Source organism: Dermacentor variabilis, unplaced genomic scaffold (genome assembly GCF_050947875.1).
Source record: "Dermacentor variabilis isolate Ectoservices unplaced genomic scaffold, ASM5094787v1 scaffold_12, whole genome shotgun sequence".
In the NCBI taxonomy this organism is placed as follows: Eukaryota; Metazoa; Arthropoda; class Arachnida; order Ixodida; family Ixodidae; genus Dermacentor; species Dermacentor variabilis.
This window is the reverse complement of record NW_027460280.1, coordinates 33705949-33726295: the sequence shown is the minus strand read 5'-3', so window position 1 is coordinate 33726295 and position 20347 is coordinate 33705949. Positions and strand designations below refer to the sequence as shown.

At 46.3% G+C, this 20347-nt stretch overlaps 1 protein-coding gene across 1 annotated transcript in view; it reads left to right on the top strand.

Moving 5' to 3' along the window:
* Positions 1 to 10054, top strand: part of LOC142565778 (TWiK family of potassium channels protein 18-like) — a 199977-nt gene extending 189923 nt beyond the window's left edge. The window contains exons 4-5 of the mRNA XM_075676308.1: positions 4030 to 4250; positions 5426 to 10054. Of these exons, the coding sequence (XP_075532423.1) occupies positions 4030 to 4250; positions 5426 to 5920 (716 nt within the window). The 3' untranslated portion in view covers positions 5921 to 10054. The remainder of the gene's footprint in view (positions 1 to 4029; positions 4251 to 5425) is intronic.
* Positions 10055 to 20347: the final 10293 nt, after the last annotated feature.

The following is a 20347-nucleotide window of genomic DNA, read 5'->3' as shown; positions in this document are numbered from 1 at the left end:
CTCGTAAATTTGCAAACATTTCATGGTGAGACAATAGTTCAAGAGCACCTGTTGTCATTTTGGTGACTGTTGAGCATCTCATGGCTTGGCATAGGCAGCTTGCAGATCAATAATCTCTCTTTTGTCCGTCTTCCTGAAAAGATAAATGATAAAGCCATGACAAACATGCAAGCAAAAAATAGTGGAACAAGTCCAATAAATGAACAAATCAAAGTTCTGGGTGAGGTGTTTAGAAACATACTTTGTGAGCATTCTGGCCATTGATGTTATTTCAAGTGGTGACACATTGACTGTTCACTTGTACGTCCAGAAACAATGGGGTCCAAAGGGGTGAACAAATATGAGCAGCGTCTTGGGGGCTGGAGTAAAAAAAAAGTCTTATAAATATTATGGTGGAAGTGTGGGTGCGCTTGCGATTCATATCTGGCTGAGAACAGTGCAGAAAACGCTCCGCGACAGAAACGCACATACAACACTGTTTTGCGTATGCATTTCTTTCAGTGGTGCCCTCGCGTGCACTGTGCTTAGTAAAGGCTCAATTAGACGACAATTGTTTCTGCCAGACACTAGTAATAAACACAGTCATGTTATTATGTCTCAAATGCAAATAATCTGACTGTGTCATCGGAAGTACATTAGCCACTAATGTGCAATGAATTTATCGCGGTTTATAATTTGTGCAAAAGGAGCCAATACTATTTTTTGTTTATGCTGTACTTCATGTTAAGAATTTTAGTCCGCCTACTCCTACTCCTTAGTATGCAGATATCACTAAAGCAATACACGGACATTCTGTAAAGAGACTAGCTACTTGATTTCTAAAAGTCCCGGGATCAATACTCAATTGGAGATAGCAAAAGTAATTAATGACAAAATGATTATTTACCTGATTACGCAATATTTAGGTAATATGAGTAATGTAAACCAACAACACACTTAGTTTTAATCCCTTTCATTAGGTAATTTATTAATTAGTTGAATAACTAATCGGTTGATCAAATAACTAAATGTTTGTTTATTTGGTCTGAAACTATTATTAAATTAATCCATCAATTAAGTTATTCATTTCATTATACTCAGTTTTTATTATTAATAATTATGTTTCATTTACATTACTTATTTCAAAAATCGATAATTGAAAGTACTTCAATACTTAATATTGCAGTCAGATCTTTTTTATTTCTGTGACAACCGCTGTATATAATTCAAACTGGAACATCCCAGGGAAGAGCAAGCCTTTATTTTAAACAAATGCGTCGTTTGAACTTCGTAAACTACAAAAAAAAAATATCACTAACACAAGGTTCGACGCACACGCTAGGGGCACACAACCAGCACAACTGACAACAGCAGGAATGAGCGACGGGAAACCCTATGCGACCAATGTTGGCGGCGGCGTTGCTGTCGCATGGACTGGCATCCAGGTGCCGGACCTTTCCATACTTACCGCCTCACGGCAATGCATGGCGCGTACCGTTCCTTAACACACTACCCCCTTCTAGTACAGTGCAATAAAATTCACCGTCTTTAAACACGTTCGCTTGGTGGCGGCTATCGAATGTTGGACGCATAAACTGGCTGAGATATTATTATTGTTATCTAATTAAAGCGAACCTGCGTGATGCTGCTCAAAGGGAACGACCACCCCGCTCCTAAATATTACCGCCATGTACAATTGGATTGATAAACGGCCCCAACTGCAATTGATACCAATGCGCTGCTGCTTATCGCACGTCAATGAGGTCACAAAACCTTTATTCAAGTAATAAAGCACAGAATAACAGAAGTCTAAGAAAAACAATGACCTACTTATTTTGTGAAAGATGACATGGTAACTATGTATGTCGGTTATTATATATACATCTATAAATAAAATATTTTGCATTGTTGAGCGCCCCTAGCATAAAAAATATGAATTAGAGAATACGACCACACTACAGTAGCTCTATTTACGCGCTTCATGCTAGAACACGCCGCGGTTGATTTTGCGGCTTCTGGGGCGATCGCTGGCAGTTGAGAGAGCACGGGGCCTGAAGGAACGCCCCAACAAAAGGTGCATCCCGCGACCACCGAAACGCATCACGGATGTGGCATGCGTGGCACTAAAATTTCACAGAATCGGAATTCCAAGTCGGGGCTACACGTGGTCTTTGAGGTGGCTTTTCACCATCACCAAATCTTTCAAGAAAGCTTTCATAAACTTTCCTTCTTTGATATTTTTGTACTGCCGGTGCAACACGTTCGTATGGTTCAGATATATTCGCTATTTGCAAGTGTGGGTGCGCAGCCCAGTGGATAAGGCACTAGGAGGAGGAGGAGACAAAGGGGAGGAAAGACAGAGAGGTTAGCCCGTGTAAGTACCGGCTGGCTACCCTGTGCTGGGGAAAGGGGTAAAAGGCACTCGGCTTCTGAGCGTGGGGTCATAGGTACGAAAGTCACCACCATCAATGTTCTTCCTTTCGAATTTATTGTGTTTTTTATGCAATAATGTCTTTATAGCGATACTACTTACGTAACAGACGGACGGGTTTCCTCGTTGGGTAGGCGCAGAAATGCTTACCCATTTAAAGAGAAAGAAAATTGGCGTTGGCGCAGATTGCAAATTACAGGTGAGCACTTAGGGCTCAAAATAAGCGGCAGATGAACAGAGGGAGTTGTCAACACTCCTGGGCGAAATTCGCTTCTACACATTTATTTCGCTGCGTCTCGGAACGGGTTCCGCGTGGAATGTCGCAGAAAGGTATGCGGCAACTCTGGAGCGTACGTGATTTGCGACATGTTTCCTAAAATGTTTTCAGTGACAATGTTTAGCGCGGTAGTGAACTATTTTAATGAACAGTTGCAACAAGAGCCGCTAGTAACAATATGCACGCGTGCGCCTGCTTTTACAGTTGCGCGCGCAACTGTAAAAGTCATGTGTCCCGGATGCACACACGACTCCTCTCAGCACAGCGAACGCATGCGCACGTGTAGAATCACTTTGCCTCGTGTATGCCACGTTCGGCAACTCAATCATATTACAAAACCTTCATTAAGGAAAGCCTACATCTAAACCAGTCATTTGTTTACCACAGCTCTCTATTTCGGCAATTTCGCTCTTCTTTCGCGGTCACCAGACGATCCCATTTTTGTGACGTCTCCCTTCCTGCTCTCCGGCGCCTTTCGCAAGCCATGACAAACCAACTAGCCCAACAAGGCGTTTTGACCGGTTTATTATTTGGTATGTCACAGATACCATATTTGAGACATCGAGTTGAGTTGGCATTTTCCGCCACCACCTCTCACTCGAACATTTTTCTGGGTTTCTCAGTAATTACATTTCTTTGTATATATGCGGAGATTGCTTTCTTTATTTTATTGTTTTCGTGTAATCTCATTTCCACATTAGTTCGCGCCTCGTTCCCATGTGTTATTTCCACTGCGCTGTGGTAGCCAACCAGACGCATTTCTGGTTAAGATCCCTGCCTTCTCTTCTTATTTCCTCCTACGCCTGCGCAAGTGCGTCGCGTTTTCATGCTTTGGTCGAGGGAATCGTTTGTTATTAGGTTTAAAACCCACCTTTAGTAACTGTGTGTTCTCGTTTTACATGCATTGAGCATAGGAATATTATTCTTAGCATAATATCTAAAATGGAATCCAAGAACGCTCTGGATTCGCAATCCCCGTAAGGCATAATAGAGCGATACGTTGCACTATCTGAAGAACTAAACCAACAGTAGCAAAGTGTTACGCCGAGTTAAGGTCCAAGATTATCTGGTAAATTCTACATGTACATAGCTCTGGCTATTTCGCTGCATGTCTACCAGTCACAATATCGCCACTTGTGAAACAAAATGTGGAAGACTTCGCTCGACTCGTCCAGTTGCGCAGAGCCCACTCTTCAGTCCCTGACAAACGTTGGGGAAAATTAAAGGCTTCAAATAATCTCGCGGTTGTTGTCTTAATGATGCTACCTCCTAATGAGGGAAGACTTCCTGCACTTCCTGCATCATCGTGTGGATGACGCGCCTCATGTGCACGATGCCGCAGGTTACGGCAACATCGCGCCGAGCACCAGCGCCGGCCGGGCAGCGACCATCGCTTACGCGTTATTTGGCATTCCACTGCTGCTCATGGTGCTGGCAGACCTAGGAAAGCTGTTCACGCGCCTCATCAAACTCGCCTTCTCGACCATCCGGCGCTTCTACAACACCAAGAATATGCGCAGCCTGCGTAGGGCCAGCCGCAAGGTCTCCAGAGCACCTGGACAGGTGAGCCCGTCCGTGCTCGCTGCCAACATTTGCTTTTTTTTGTCTGTCCGAGCTCCTGTATCGCAAAATAACTTTTGCAAGAACCCTCGCTGCGTATTTCTTTTGTGAAATTTTGTGGAGCACGGAGAATGTTTGCACCTTGATATGTTGGTTATACCATATTTCCCTCCGCAATGTCGGAAACCAGAGAATGTGGAAAACAAGAGAATTCCATTCTCCCCTCTTCACGTTTTCTTATCCCTTTTTTCTCCCTATCCCAGAGTCTTCAATAGCTTCCCTGCGTTTTCTTTCACTTTCCTCCCCTCTCTTTCCTTCTTTAACCAGGAGGCGGCACTGTTGACTAAATACGTCGTACTACGCAGTACCGAAAATAGTAGGGGTGTGCGAATATCCGGAAATGGAATAGAGAATTCAATATATATGTATTCAATTCGTTACTCGAATCGAATAGGTAATATTCTAGACACCAAATATTTATCGATTAGTTTTCGGTTAACCCGCACCGACCTGCAATCCCTCGAAAAAGAAAAAGCTAAAACAGCGATGGGTTCATTTTTATCGCTTCCAGCCTAAGACTACCATGGCATCTAACGTGCAGCTCAAGCTTTAATGTGACAGTATGCACAGTGCTGATATTTGGGTTCTTGTTACCGATGCTTATGTGCCACCAATCTGATATTGTTATGATATGGTTAGCAGCTTCTTTATCTACCGCATTCTATATCACAGAGCTTTCTGTTGGCCATGCTTCAGCAGTACCATGATACTCTGGCTTCGCTCGTACATCTGCCATTTTATTAAGTCATTTCGTTTAATTTTTAACGCCTGACTTTTATTTAAGAGATGATGACAAAACAGCAGAATAAATGCTGTATTCGCTGGTACATAGGAACTTCTTTCAGTGCATAGCGTCTAATATTTTTTTTTATCAAGAATGCTCGAAGTAAAATATTATGGAACTCGAGCACTGCATTAAAAAATTGTTTTATTATTGGAAAACAGTGCGAAAACTATTTGATTCATGCTCTATTCGGTTTTGTATTCGTATTAGATTCGGTACACTCGCAAAATAGAGTGCCGAAGACCGCACGGTTAAAGCATTTCTATAGATACATATACAGTGAAAACTTGCGGGACCTGGACAAGAGAGAAATCGTCTGCGTCGGTCATCGCAGATTCTTGTGGCCTGGAGGACCAAGGCGGCCTACTCGTCGTACCCACCCAGAGCGCGCATCCGGCGTTCCCGTGGCCGCTTACGGACGGAGGTCGCCGACGAGGCCGCGGCTGAGGCGCGGGTTCCGGTGTCACTGGTGCTGCTTTTCCTCCTGGCCTACATGACGCTGGGCGCGCTCATGTTCTCGCTCTGGGAGGGCTGGAGTTTCTTCGAGGCATTCTACTTCGTGTTCGTGTCCATGAGCACCATCGGCTTCGGAGACTACGTGCCACAGCAGCCCGCGTTCATGATGGCCGCGTTTGTGTACCTCTTGTTCGGCCTCGCACTCACTTCCATGTGCATTACAGTAATACAGGAAAAACTAGCGGCCACCTTCCAAAAGGCTCGGGCCCAGATCGGCGTTTCACTGGGACTGCGAGACGCCAGCGGCCTGTTGGGTGGCGCCTATATGGAGACGGCGCACCATGGACCACTTCTGAACGCCGAGACCGTTTAAGGACCCGGGTCTGGTACATTGATAGTCTCGGTAATGCAGCGCGGAAACCGGCTTCTGGCGCGCTATAACGTAAAACTATTCCAAGCTTTTCTATTCCAATTCTGCAATCAGCCCTTCGCGATTGGTTAAAACTTTTTTGAACCACCCCCAATTCACCTGTCTGTCACGCGACGTCACGAAAACCACGATAGCTCCCCCATCTGATATGACGTGTATGCACTGATTATGCATGGTTTGACCAAACAAAAGAAAAATAGTTATTTCTCATTCGACGCCTTTTCGCCATTAGCCCTCGGCTATTGGTCAAAAGTTTCGGGCTGCACCCACTTCACCTGCCTCTCACGGGACGTCAGAAACCGCAGGAACTCGCCGCGTCAAAGTGATGTGTACGCGTTAAAGATGCATTAATATGCCGAACAAAACTGACTTTTGTTCTGAATAGCCGCAGGCTGCCCCGTTCCGAAAGGAATAGGAAATGGCTGTCACCGATCGCTCAGGCACTGGCTACTGGCACCTGCCGGAGAGCATGGGTTTATTTGCGTGTAATAAACCTTTTTGCGTGGCCGTGCAACGTTTTCGAGCACTTTCGGCACGTTTACGACCTCGTTCTGCCAACTCTTCTTTGCTGAGGATCCGTTTTAAAGACATTCTTAAGCTTCCGTTGCATGTCGCCGCGATTGTCGACGAGCCACCGCAAGCTAAGGGAAAGCGGACCAGTCGCAGACGCCGGCACCACGCTCTTCATCCGGTTATCGATTTTCAGTGCACTCGCTCGGCCCCATCGAATCCCTCTTCACTTGAGCGTGCTCCTTGCCTCTTGTAAGCCAATTAGATACGACAAGCAGCTCAGTGTAGGCAATGTTATTCGTTTTTCAAGCAAACAAAAGTGACCTCCTATGACCGACGAGAGCGTTTGATTGGTCTGTTCAGACAACCCTGCGGGTGACCACCCGGTGCTTGCGTCGTCGGTTACGCAAATTTGACGTCAGGAGATTGGAATAAAAACATATTGGAATAGTTTTACGTTATATGGCCCCAGTCGTAAGAAACTTGTCGCAAAAGTGCTTATCATTTGGACGTCACATGGCAACACTGTACACTGCTTGCAGTGCAAATTCCGTTCTCTTCGTGAGCTTTTCGATATATAGAGGCGGTGTGTTCATCGCAAAAATAATTAATGTCATGATAGCTCAAGTACAATGAAATAACTTGGTGAGATAAGATCACTTTATTATTATTACTTACACAAGAAGCGCCAAAAGCATGATGCAAGAGCTTATCATTTGCTTTTAGATAATAAAGGCTAGCATTGCAAGAACTTTGCGCAGATGGTAATAAAGTAACCCTGTTATAAAGCCTTTCCTCTTCTTCTGCTCCTTCTTTATTTCGATCAGAATTTTATTATTTCGATCAGAATAAGTCATCTAACTCTTCCTCGTCCACGAAATTACTTATTACTTCCGCAAAAAGTCGCAATGTGTAATATCTGATTACCAAAAGTTATAGTAATTCACCATACAGTTAAGTGCTTTAGGGCACACATTGCAAGTACGCAGTCGACTCCGTTCAGTGCTGGATGCATGTGTGTTAGGCAGAAGCCCTGAGATTAGTCCCAGTTTTGAGGCATATCAGTCCCCAATATGTATAATGTTATAAGCTGGCATTTCCCTATAGAATGATTCTGGAAAATAGTACGCGCAATGCGCAACTTGTTTCGCCGCTATTCTTGGTGGAGGCGGGGCGCGTGGGAATGGGGAGGTTGGGGGTTGATTGAGGAGATGTTGAGGAGCAGCCCGCGAATACACGCAAAATTGCCGCGTAATTGGCCTCTCGAGGCACTTTTGCGTGTATTCGCAGGCTCCTTTCACGATCGGAAAAACACTGTTATGTAGCAGGTATTGATCACAGAAAGCTGCATCGGGAGTTTCTCATATTGCTCAACAATTTTCTCATTGGCGCTTTTCATCTTATTTTAACAAATGAAAAGTTCCTTAATTGATCAAGACTACTTATCTAATTAGGCGGAATACAAAAAATAATCTAAGCATCTCCAAGCGACGGCAAACGACCTTACCTTGGTTCTGGACCGCTACGTAACATTTGCATATTTTTAAAGTTTGACTCAAGTTAAGTGAGACACCCTGAATATACCCAATTTGCTGCACAAAAATTTACCGATATGACGCTTTCGACATACATTTTTTAAAAGAAAGTGCTGTTTCATGCACAGATAAACAAAAGTAACCAGAACACCATTCCACTTTGAAAATAAATATCTCGAAACAGATGTGTAGTCTTCAGAATTAGTTCCAAGTGGATACGCCTTGCAAACTCACCTTCTATAATTCATAGATCAAAATATCTGCCGTAAAATAAACAATTAAGAAGTTAACTATCGTAATTAGGTTAATTACTCAATTAATTCATTTGATTTCTCGTAGAAGTAATGTCCGCTTCAACGAGTAGCTTAGATCAAGGGTCAGAATTTTGCTATCTGTCATAGGTAATTTTTTTTTATTTCTGGTGCAGCCAAAAAAAATACACCCCAATTAACGAAATACTAGTGCGCAGGTTTTCGTGCTCGTCAGGTGTTTTCCATGACCCAATTCGTAGAATGTCGTCAATTATTACGGCTGCTGCGCTGTGTCACGCGCTAATAACTTAGATAATTGTTTGCATATGTGACGTTATATAAGTAGGCAACTGAAAAAAATGAACGCTAGAAAATGCCGAACGAAGGCGGATACCTAACGTTGCTTTGCAATTCCGACTTCGTTTTCAGAATGTGTGTCAGAATGTTAGCACAACGTGCGCGAGTTATTTCTTAACCCTTTGTCTCGCATGCTGACAGCTGGGCGTTGTTCCCGGATGCAGAACTTCTAAATGCTTCGCGTAAAAGGCTTCACTTCGTTCTATTTAAAAAGACAAGATGCATCCATCCCATCGTCGCCTTTTCTGACGGCTGACGCCAATGTCTGAACGAAGTACGTGATTAAACACAATGGCGGTGTTAAGGAATCAGGGGCGCTATAACGTAAAACTATTCCAAACTTTTCTATTCCAATTCTGTTATCAGCCCTCCACGATTGGTCAAAAACTTTTTTCGACCACCCCCACTTCACCTGTCTGTCACGCGACGTCATGAAAACCGCGATACCTCCCCATCTGATATGAAGTGTACACACTGATTATGCATGATTTGACAGAAAAAAGAAAAACAGTTACTTCTGATTCGACCCCTTTTCGCCATTAGTCCTCGGCTATTGGTAAAAAGTTTTCGGGCTGCACCTACTTCACCTGCCTGTCACGCAACGTCACAAAACCGCAAGAACTCACCGCGTCAAAGTGACGTGTACGCGATAAAGATGCATTAATATGCCGAACAAAACTGAATATTCATCGGAATAACCGCAGGCTGCCCCGTTCCGAAAGGAATAAAAGATGGCTGCCGCCGGTCGCTCAGACGCTGGCTACTCGCACCTGCCGGAGAGCTTGGGTGTATTTGCGTATAATAAAACTTCTTGCGTGGCCGTTTAACGTTTTCGAGCACTTTCGGCACATTTACCCCCTCATTCTGCCAACTCTTCTTTGCTGAGGGTCCGCTTTAGCGTCATTCTTGAGCTTCCGTTGCATGCCGCCGCGATTTTCCACCAGCCACCGCAAGCTAAGTAAGGGAAAGTCGACCAATCGTAGACGCCGGCACCACCCTCTTATTCCGGTTATCGACTTTCAGTGCAGTGGCTCGGCCCCATCGAATCCCTCTCCACTTGAGCGTTCTGCTCGCCTCTTGTCAGCCAATTAGATACGTCAAGCCGCTCAGTGTAGGCAATGTTATTCGTTTTTCAAGCAAACAAAAGTGACCTCCTATGAACGAGGAGAGCGTTTGATTGGTCTGTTCAGACAACCCTGCGGGTGACCGCCTGGTGCTTGCGTTGGTGGTTACGCAAATTTGACGTCAGGAGATTGGAATAGAAACATATTGGAATAGTTTTACGTTATAGGGCCCCAGGGTGCTCGAAAATAAAGCCCAAGAATAATTACATTTTGCTTCAGAATTATAAAGAGTGTGTTATTTGTCTTTCAAGTTTCTGTCATACGCGCTTTCGAACTTTATATCTAAATAAACAATTAAACCCACCGGCGTAATATGTCAAGAGACATGTGACCATGCGGATATAAGCCATATTCTGCATGAAAACAATTTCAGGGGCCGAACTTACAAAGCGTTTCCTTCGTATGTGCCATTTGCGATTGGCTGGCCACCTTCGCTAATCCAGCATCAAAATTGGGTGGAATTTCCTCTTACGAACAATTCTAGCATAAGAGCCTTTTGTGAATGCGGGCACTGGTGTTTCAAAGCCACCATAAAACATGACGCATAGGTTGTTACCATAGAAACGGCCTGTAATTTGCGACTGTATCTGAAGCGCAAATATATAGTCGTATTGATAATACGAAAGAATACAGGCGAAACTGCTCCCAAAGCGCCTCGAGTGTCCTTGCCGTGACCACGTGCAACAACTCGCGGCCATAAACCAACCGGTATCGTGAGAGAAACAGGATGTCAATAGATAAATGATCAATCGGAGCCTATCAGTGCGTTCACCGTGACCAGATTAGGCGCGACGCCTTTCGATATATATAGCGCCCACTCCCGGAGAAGTCTCCTGCGCTTCCACTCACGAACTGAGCGAAAGGTAAGCTCATTATGGATCACACTTGAGAAAACCAGCGAAAAAAATTGACACGCAAACACGTCAGAAAGAAGAGACACCACAACGCGGGACTAGCAACTGACATATATTTGAAAACACGGATCAACTCTCGAACATCAACCGCCAACGCATGCGCAGTGCTCTTTAGCAAGGTACAAATTCTTTAAATTGATGAACACACCATTTTGCCCTAACTACCTCATCTTTAAATTCAGCCTTATAGAAAAGCTACCTCTTCATCGCTCAGAGAGATAAAATGAACACTGATGCATTTTCTTTCCTCTTGTATACTGATATAGAACGCCTCAAGTATTTCTCTTTCGGTTTTCGTCCTTCCCCTGCCAAGAATCGTCACATTTTCAAAAAGTGGTGCACAGTGGTGGTGCGCGATGACAATGAAAAGCCAAGTGACCAGCTCCTTGAGAATTGGTCAACGCACAATGCTCACGCATCCAGTCATTGACGCATCGGCCTGTTTGGCCAATATAGACCTCACCATACTTCAACGGGAGTTTGTAGATAACATGTGCCGCGCACTTAACGTGTTTGCTCACATGCTTCGTTTTGCAGGCTTCTTTCTTCTTTCCAGCACTTTCAATACGTGTGCACAGTCCTGACAGCTTACACTTCTTGTGCCTTGCTAAGAGCATCGTTCATGCGTCGGCGGTTTGATGTTCGAGGGTTGGTCCGTGTTTTCAAATATATGTCAGTTGCTAGTCCACCGTTGTGGTGTCTTCTTTCTGTCGTGCTTGCGCCTCAATTTTCTCGCCTGTTTTCTCAAGTGTCAGCATGAACCCACTGGCCCAGAAAGCAGCGCTTCTACAGTCATTATGGTCGCCTCCTCATTTCAGCGGGATGCGTAGAAATCGTCACTGAGGGTGCAGCGAGCCCAGTTTGCCTCACCGCATGGTTGGAGACGAAGAATATCGCCACACACCTGTCATTAGCTCTATATGCTCTCAAACCGCATAAGAAGCAGATGAAAGACGCTTAAGCTTCACAGCTGTAAAGCAGTGATTTGGGCTTGTTGGTAAGACATCGCGAGGCTTATAGCGCGTGAAGACATGCTTGTCAAACGCATTATGTAAGTCATGCCCGGAGCTGATGACCGAAAGCATCAAGGATCAGATCCTCCGTCTTCGATTGGCAGGTTACCCTACACATGTACTTATTAGCGTTGCTGAGGGTCTGCTCAAGTCGAAGCTATCAAAGAATTCCGCCAGCGTGCCTTGTGTACATAAGAGGAGCGTTGCTGTCATTCCATATAACCACGGCCTATGGCACCGTTTAAAGAAAATAGGTCAACGTGCGAATGTTAGGGTTGTGTTTTCAGCTTCTACAAAATTGCAATGTCTGTGCAGACTAACCAGACCAGGCCTCTCTGATAAGCGCACGTGCGAAAAGAAACACCAGGAACCGTTTGTTGAATGTGTGGAAGCAGTTGTTTACAACCTTCCTTTAAAGTGTGGGAAGAACTACGTGGGGCAAAGCGGAAGGTGCCTCAACGAGCGTTTAAAGGAACACCGTTATAATGTAGCAGAAAAGTGGGGTGGGTTCCTTGACGCCCACTGCAGGCATTGCAGGTGCACTGTTGCCGGGTTGGATGATGGTGACCACTCGACATGTGCTCCAGCATACAGAGACTGCTCCATTGTGGGAAGAGCCCGAGGTAGGATAACTCGCGAAATTATAGAAGCAGAAATGATTGATAGGCTTGGGGATAATTGTGTGTCAAAACCATCGATTGCCCTTCCCCCAAAGAGTTATTGTACCTGCGCAATGGAGTGTAAGGTTGTTTTTTTTTTTGCAAACAGCGCATATATGATGTACGCGAAAAAGTTGTATATATGTATGGGTCCCTTGCTCGAAATAAAGATTGTTGCAAGTTAGCGCATGTTGTTGCGTACTCCAGGGTAGCGTATCGTACTGCTGCCGAGAAGTAGCGGCACCTGCCTATCGAAGCTCGACCGACGTTACTTATTGGGTAGCGTGGCGTTGTCGGCGGTCTGCAGGCATCCGGTAGACCATGGCGACCAAGCAAGGGCGAGACGATTTTCTAGTGCGAAACTTGCACGGTTTATTCAAAGGTAGATGAAAGAAAATGAGAAGAGCATGAAGTGATTAAAAGTACATTTCGGAGCCCCTTAAATAGGCTCTCTACAATCGTGGGCGGGATCTTGCTTCCGTCGATGTTACGTGACCGGCACAGAAAGAGGGCCCCTCCTCCTCTGTGTATACCGAGCCTGCTGAAAGGAAGAAGTCGTCCGGCCTCCCAGAATTGTAGACGCCTGTCCGCCTCTTCTGCGTTTTGCGGGTTCGTGGAAGTTCTCTTCTAGGTCCCATTCGAGGAAAGGGTCTCTCTAAACTCGCACACACACACACGCACAAAAGAGGCTGTACACTGCGGGGCTTCCGGCAGACAGGCACATTCGAAATGGTCATGGCGAATTAGAAAGTCACGCTTCATTTCGACGAGGCCTGGTAAAAGGTCCGGTGCGAGAAAGTTCTTTCTGCGCGTGGATCAGGACGCCCAAAATAGCAGGCGAAGTCACGCCTCATTTCGACGAGGCAGGGTGAGAGGTCGGTTGAAACTCCTTTCGCCACGAAGTCTCAAGACACCAACCCTAACACTGTGTGTGTCACGTCTCACTTTCGTCCTTGTCTTTTTCACGCGCTATAAGCCTCACGATATTAAGCTTCACCTTTAAGAGTGGGACGGGATAGCATTCAAAGATCTCTGACTGCACCTCGCGCTTCCTGGCACCTGGAGCGCATGTAACCGTAATGTTTACCGGGAAACGCTGGCCGCCAATGCTATGCACGAAGGCGGGCTTTCTGGTAGAAACGCCTCCTGCGTGGGCCGCGATGTATGTATGTAATGTATGTATGTATGTATGTATGTATGTATGTATGTATGTATGTATGTATGTATGTATGTATGTATGTTATGAGCGTCCCCTTTGGAACGGGCGGTGGGTTGCGCCACCAAGCTCTTGCTATTATACTGCCTAATGTCCTACCTAGGTTAAAAAAGAACAAAAAAGCAAAAAAGAACACGATGAATTTTCATAAACAAATTTTCTGACCCCCTATTGTGAACTTTGTTTTTGTACGTCTCCGTTTTTTGTCGTTTCTTTTCTTCCACTAATCCTCCAATCACCTCTGTCTAATCTATATTGCTGGCATGTTTACTTTCCCCCTGCTCTCGCTGAACCCAAGGGCTTCAAGGAGGCCAGTGGTGCCTAAATCGACCGCTGGGCAGATATCTTCACATTCCAATAAAACATGCTATATCGTTTCCCTAGCTTTACCACAGCAAGCACCTGCTTCTTCTTCCTTCTTATATCTGGCTTTATAAGTGGGTCTTCTAAGGCATCCTGATCTCGCTTCGAAAAATAATGAGCTTCCCTTTGAGTTATCATAAATTGTTTCTTTGCTGATTTCGTTTTTTTTCCTCTTAAGTGGTTACTCATGGAAGATTTCTTTTCCATTGCCGCCACCCATGAGATTATTTCAGCCTCTCTGACTTTCCGCTTGACGTTCTTTGTTGCTGTGTTGCCCACCCTACAGGCCACATACTTGCTGGTAAGCTTCCTAGTTCTTTTCCTCCACTATGAATCAATGTTTTTCCTGTACAGATACCTCAACACTCTCCCAGCCAAATTACTTTCTTTCATATTCCTCAGTCGTGCGTCATAATCAATTTTACTGTGAGCTTCCCTCACTTCAAAGCTAGTCCAGCCCATATCACTCTGCACAGCTTCATTTGTAGTCTTACCCGTGAACGCCCAATGCGAGGCGACCCACTTACCTTTGGTTCCCATCGAGTCCTGATTGTACCCCTGATTTAAAGCAAACAACCGCATTTCCAAAAGTAAGTCCTGCAAACATTACACCTTTCCACGTACCCCAGAGCACCTCGTACCTATTGTATCCCCATAGCACTCTGTGCTTCATTATGGCTGCATTTGTCTTCCCCTTTACTGTTATTGTTTTTTCCTGTGTTTCCATATATCTATTGCCTTCGTTTATCCATATAACAAGGCATTTATATTCTCTTACCCGAGCTATTTCCTGGCTCTGTATTGCCACTGCCTGTTTACTGTTTACAGTGAATACCATAACACCTGATTTTCTAACACTAAATTTCGAACCTAAATTCTCGCCTTCCTGTCCACAGATATTAGCAAGACGTTGCAAATCACTTTGCTTGTTAGCTACAAATACAATGCCATCCGCATAAAATAAACCTGGAAGCTGCTGCTCTACTACTGCACCCGCCTGTCTGTATGAGCGATTAAACCAGATATTACTTCATTCTAGCACCCTCTCGATCCTCACCATGTACATCATAAACAGCAGGGGGGATAAAGGGCATGCCTGCCTCAGTCCCTTGTTGATATGAACTTTCTCCTTGCTCCTCATCCCTTTGCATTCAACGCAAACGGTATTTTCTAGGTAAATCTCTCTCAAAAGCTGTAGACAGTCGTCACCTAAACCTTCCCCTTTCAGAATATCCCACATGTTGCGGTCTACGTTGTCATACGCCCCTATAATGTCTAAAATGGCCACATATAACGGTCTGCTTTCTACTCTTGATATTTCAATACACTGAGTAAGAACAAATAAGTTATCATCCAAACGTCTACCTATTCTGAAGCCATTCTGACGTTCTACCAAAATGCCTCTCTGCCCATGCTTGCAGCTTTAATTTGATTGCCAGCATTGCTAGCCTGTATATCACCGATGTAATGGTCAACGGTCTATACGAGTGAATTCTATCTTTCTCCCTCTTACCTTTATAAATTAAATTCATTCTACTTTGTCGCCAACTGTCTGGTATTAGTCTATCTTATAATTTTTTTTTTATTTTTTAAAGCGATGCGTCGGAGCCGACCGCCATCTGGAGGTATTTATTGCAAGGAATCGGGCGCGTCGCTCCGTGGCCCCCGAAATACTCACGCGCCGGCGGGCGCAAATGGCGGACGCAGTGGCCGGTCTATGAATGGTGAAATGCTGGAAAATGGGTTTATTTGAGTTTTCGCGTAACAGAATTACGTTTTCTCGTATAGTCAAATTACAATCCGATGCTATCATGCCTGCTGGTTGTGTGTAAGTCGTACTTTACGATTTTTCTACGTACTTTAGCTTGAGAAATTCAATCAGTTCAGCAGCTTCCTTGCACCACATGGAGGGCCTGGGTATGGCTGGCTCCTTTTTGCCGAAATCTTTTAACGAAATCTTCTTTTGCCGATACGACGTCCGACGCTAGACGCTGATGCCGACGCCGGACCTTTTGAGACACGGGGCCCTTAACGCTGCCGCGTTAAAATGCCAAGATAGCAAGGGGTTTTATATTCTCGAAAAGAATTAGCGTGCTAGCACACAAGCGCGTATAGTACAGAGTTGCAGTTGGATGCGAGACACTGGTGCTATGATTTCCCTGTGGGCAGGAATTGAATTATGGGGTTTTACGTGCCAAAACCACTTTCTGATTATGAGGCACGCCGTAGTGGAGGACTCCGGAAATTTCGACCACCTGGGGTTCTTTAACGTGCACCTAAATCTAAGCACACGGGCGTTTTCACATTTCGCCCCCATGGAAATGCGGCCGCCGCGGCCGGGATTCGATCCCGCGACCTCGTGCTCAGCATCCCAACACCATAGCCACTGAGCAACCACGGCGGGTCTGTGGGGAGGAAACTTTCCGGATGCATGCGTGCTTCTCAAGCACATTTGCGAGCGACCACAATGATCTTTGAGATACATCCGGGAATGAAACAGAAGACAACAGAGTTTTTAGCCCTTCCACGTTCCTGTATCAGTCTTACGGTAATGCAAACGTCATCCTCAGCCTTGTATCTGCTCCGTTTTGCATGACGGAAACAGTCATCGCGTGGTCAGGTGCTTTCCCGCATGGCAATGCAGCACGGCTAATAAAAAAAGTTAGAAAAAAAGACTCACGCGCATGCGGCCAGCACGGCAACCTTTCTTTATTACACTGTATTCACAACGGTTTAGCCTATCCCTTCTGAACACCAGGCAAAACTTTAAAGCATGCAGGAACCAGGCGAAAGTAGAACAGCGTAGCGTCTCCATTTGTGAGACATGCAGAAGTAAGCGGAGGAGCGCTGTGCCAGCAGCAAATAGCGCACTTTTTTAGGCGTTGTTGATGAAACACCGGCAGTGATATCGAAGGTAACTCGCTCTGTGAGCGCAGACAAGTCTTGGCCCGACTTGCATCTGCGTTTACTTCTGCTGATTATTAGCGCAAAGAGCACAGCATACAGACGTTGCATTGCCAGCATCATAGGTTGGCGAATTTAAGTGAAGTTTACCGCGATTATGTAAAACGGGAAAGCGACCCTGGCATGAAAACTTGCGCAATTAAGTAGCAGCGCTGCATAAGCATGGTTAATAACATTCCTAACGGACAACCAGTTAGGCAGAAGGATCATAGGCAACCTGCATATGAAGACAATACATCGTGCCGCGTGAATCGCAACAGTGGTCGCAGTAAATGCAGAGACGCTGTGAACAACCCTCGGATTCCGACTTTGCGATGGCACCGGAAAGCGGTTCTCCCGCCATTCGCCGCTCGACGCTACCCGAATTGCCAAGCGGGGAATGAAATTAACTAAAATGATAATATAGAATACGTAGATCCAAAGCACATATCGGAATTTATGTCAAGCGAAGCTTTAGTGATTCAGTTACTTAAATGCTAACAAATTAAATGCGATTACGCAAGTGTGTTTATTTTCACCGCATGCAGCGTTTCTCTTTCTGCACTGCACAGGTCACAGCTTTAATGTCATGCACTGTTTGTGTTTATACACTACACCGTTCAGAAGCTATACCGGAAGACAGACTCCTAACTAGGCGGATGCAGTTCGAGATATTTACGCAGTGATGTCACGTGGGGGAAGGCGATGTTTGATGCTTGTCGGTGAAAGTATGCTGATGAGAGGTGTGTGGACGAAAATAAAGAAAGCAAAAAAAGCTCCGCTTTAATATTGCAATTCAACGCTCGCTCAATGCTCCTTATTTTAAGTTCTTCTTCGTAAAACTACTTTCAATTGATTCTGTCATCTGTCTTGTTTACATATGATGTTGAGGACGGACCAACTAGCAAAACTGGATACAGTTGTAGAATTTTGACCCTGTGTATTATACAATAAAGCGAATTCTAGAGGCGCATTTAAATCGCACAATATATGAGAGGATCTCAAGAGCGCGCCACTGCGCTGGTGGCAGCACTCTCCACGATAAGGCAAGCAACAGTGCTTGCCTCTACAGGGAGGGGTACACCACCTTCCGCACGCACCCTAACTGTCTCGTTCAAGGCAAACATCTGGACTATCCTCGGAGGCAAAAGTGGAGCCAACAACACTCGGCTGTTTCCAGGTGGAGTACACCACCTTCCGCACGCACCCTAACTGTCTCGTTCAAGGCAAACATCTGGACTATCCTCGGAGGCAAAAGTGGAGCCAACAACACTCGGCTGTTCCCAGGTGGTGTACACCACCTTCCGCACGCACCCTAACTGTCTCGTTCAAGGCAAACATCTGGACTATCCTCGGAGGCAAAAGTGGAGCCAACAACACTCGGCTGTTCCCAGGTGGTGTACACCACCTTCCGCACGCACCCTAACTGTCTCGTTCAAGGCAAACATCTGGATTATCCTCGGAGGCAAAAGTGGAGCCAACAACACTCGGCTGTTCCCAGGTGGTGTACACCACCTTCCGCACGCACCCTAACTGTCTCGTTCAAGGCAAACATCTGGACTATCCTCGGAGGCAAAAGTGGAGCCAACAACACTCGGCTGTTCCCAGGTGGTGTACACCACCTTCCGCACGCACCCTAACTGTCTCGTTCAAGGCAAACATCTGGACTATCCTCGGAGGCAAAAGTGGAGCCAACAACACTCGGCTGTTCCCAGGTGGTGTACACCACCTTCCGCACGCACCCTAACTGTCTCGTTCAAGGCAAACATCTGGACTATCCTCGGAGGCAAAAGTGGAGCCAACAACACTCGGCTGTTCCCAGGTGGTGTACACCACCTTCCGCACGCACCCTAACTGTCTCGTTCAAGGCAAACATCTGGACTATTCTCGGAGGCAAAAGTGGAGCCAACAACACTCGGCTGTTCCCAGGTGGTGTATACCACCCACCGCACGCGCCCTAACTGTCTCGTTCAAGGCAAACATCTGGTCTATACTCGGAGGCAAAAGTGGAGCCAACAACACTCGGCTGTTCCCAGGTGGTGTACACCACCTTCCGCACGCACCCTAACTGTCTCGTTCAAGGCAAACATCTGGACTATCCTCGGAGGCAAAAGTGGAGCCAACAACACTCGGCTGTTCCCAGGTGGTGTATACCACCCACCGCACGCGCCCTAACTGTCTCGTTCAAGGCAAACATCTGGACTATCCTCGGAGGCAAAAGTGGAGCCAACAACACTCGGCTGTTCCCAGGTGGTGTACACCACCTTCCGCACGCACCCTAACTGTCTCGTTCAAGGCAAACATCTGGACTATCCTCGGAGGCAAAAGTGGAGCCAACAACACTCGGCTGTTCCCAGGTGGTGTACACCACCTTCCGCACGCACCCTAACTGTCTCGTTCAAGGCAAACATCTGGACTATCCTCGGAGGCAAAAGTGGAGCCAACAACACTCGGCTGTTCCCAGGTGGTGTACACCACCTTCCGCACGCACCCTAACTGTCTCGTTCAAGGCAAACATCTGGACTATCCTCGGAGGCAAAAGTGGAGCCAACAACACTCGGCTGTTCCCAGGTGGTGTATACCACCCACCGCACGCGCCCTAACTGTCTCGTTCAAGGCAAACATCTGGTCTATACTCGGAGGCAAAAGTGGAGCCAACAACACTCGGCTGTTCCCAGGTGGTGTACACCACCTTCCGCACGCACCCTAACTGTCTCGTTCAAGGCAAACATCTGGACTATCCTCGGAGGCAAAAGTGGAGCCAACAACACTCGGCTGTTCCCAGGTGGTGTACACCACCTTCCGCACGCACCCTAACTGTTTCGTTCAAGGCAAACATCTGGACTATCCTCGGAGGCAAAAGTGGAGCCAACAACACTCGGCTGTTCCCAGGTGGTGTACACCACCTTCCGCACGCACCCTAACTGTCTCGTTCAAGGCAAACATCTGGACTATCCTCGGAGGCAAAAGTGGAGCCAACAACACTCGGCTGTTCCCAGGTGGTGTACACCACCTTCCGCACGCACCCTAACTGTCTCGTTCAAGGCAAACATCTGGACTATCCTCGGAGGCAAAAGTGGAGCCAACAACACTCGGCTGTTCCCAGGTGGTGTACACCACCTTCCGCACGCACCCTAACTGTCTCGTTCAAGGCAAACATCTGGACTATCCTCGGAGGCAAAAGTGGAGCCAACAACACTCGGCTGTTCCCAGGTGGTGTGCACCACCTTCCGCACGCACCCTAACTGTCTCGTTCAAGGCAAACATCTGGACTATCCTCGGAGGCAAAAGTGGAGCCAACAACACTCGGCTGTTCCCAGGTGGTGTACACCACCTTCCGCACGCACCCTAACTGTCTCGTTCAAGGCAAACATCTGGACTATCCTCGGAGGCAAAAGTGGAGCCAACAACACTCGGCTGTTCCCAGGTGGTGTATACCACCCACCGCACGCGCCCTAACTGTCTCGTTCAAGGCAAACATCTGG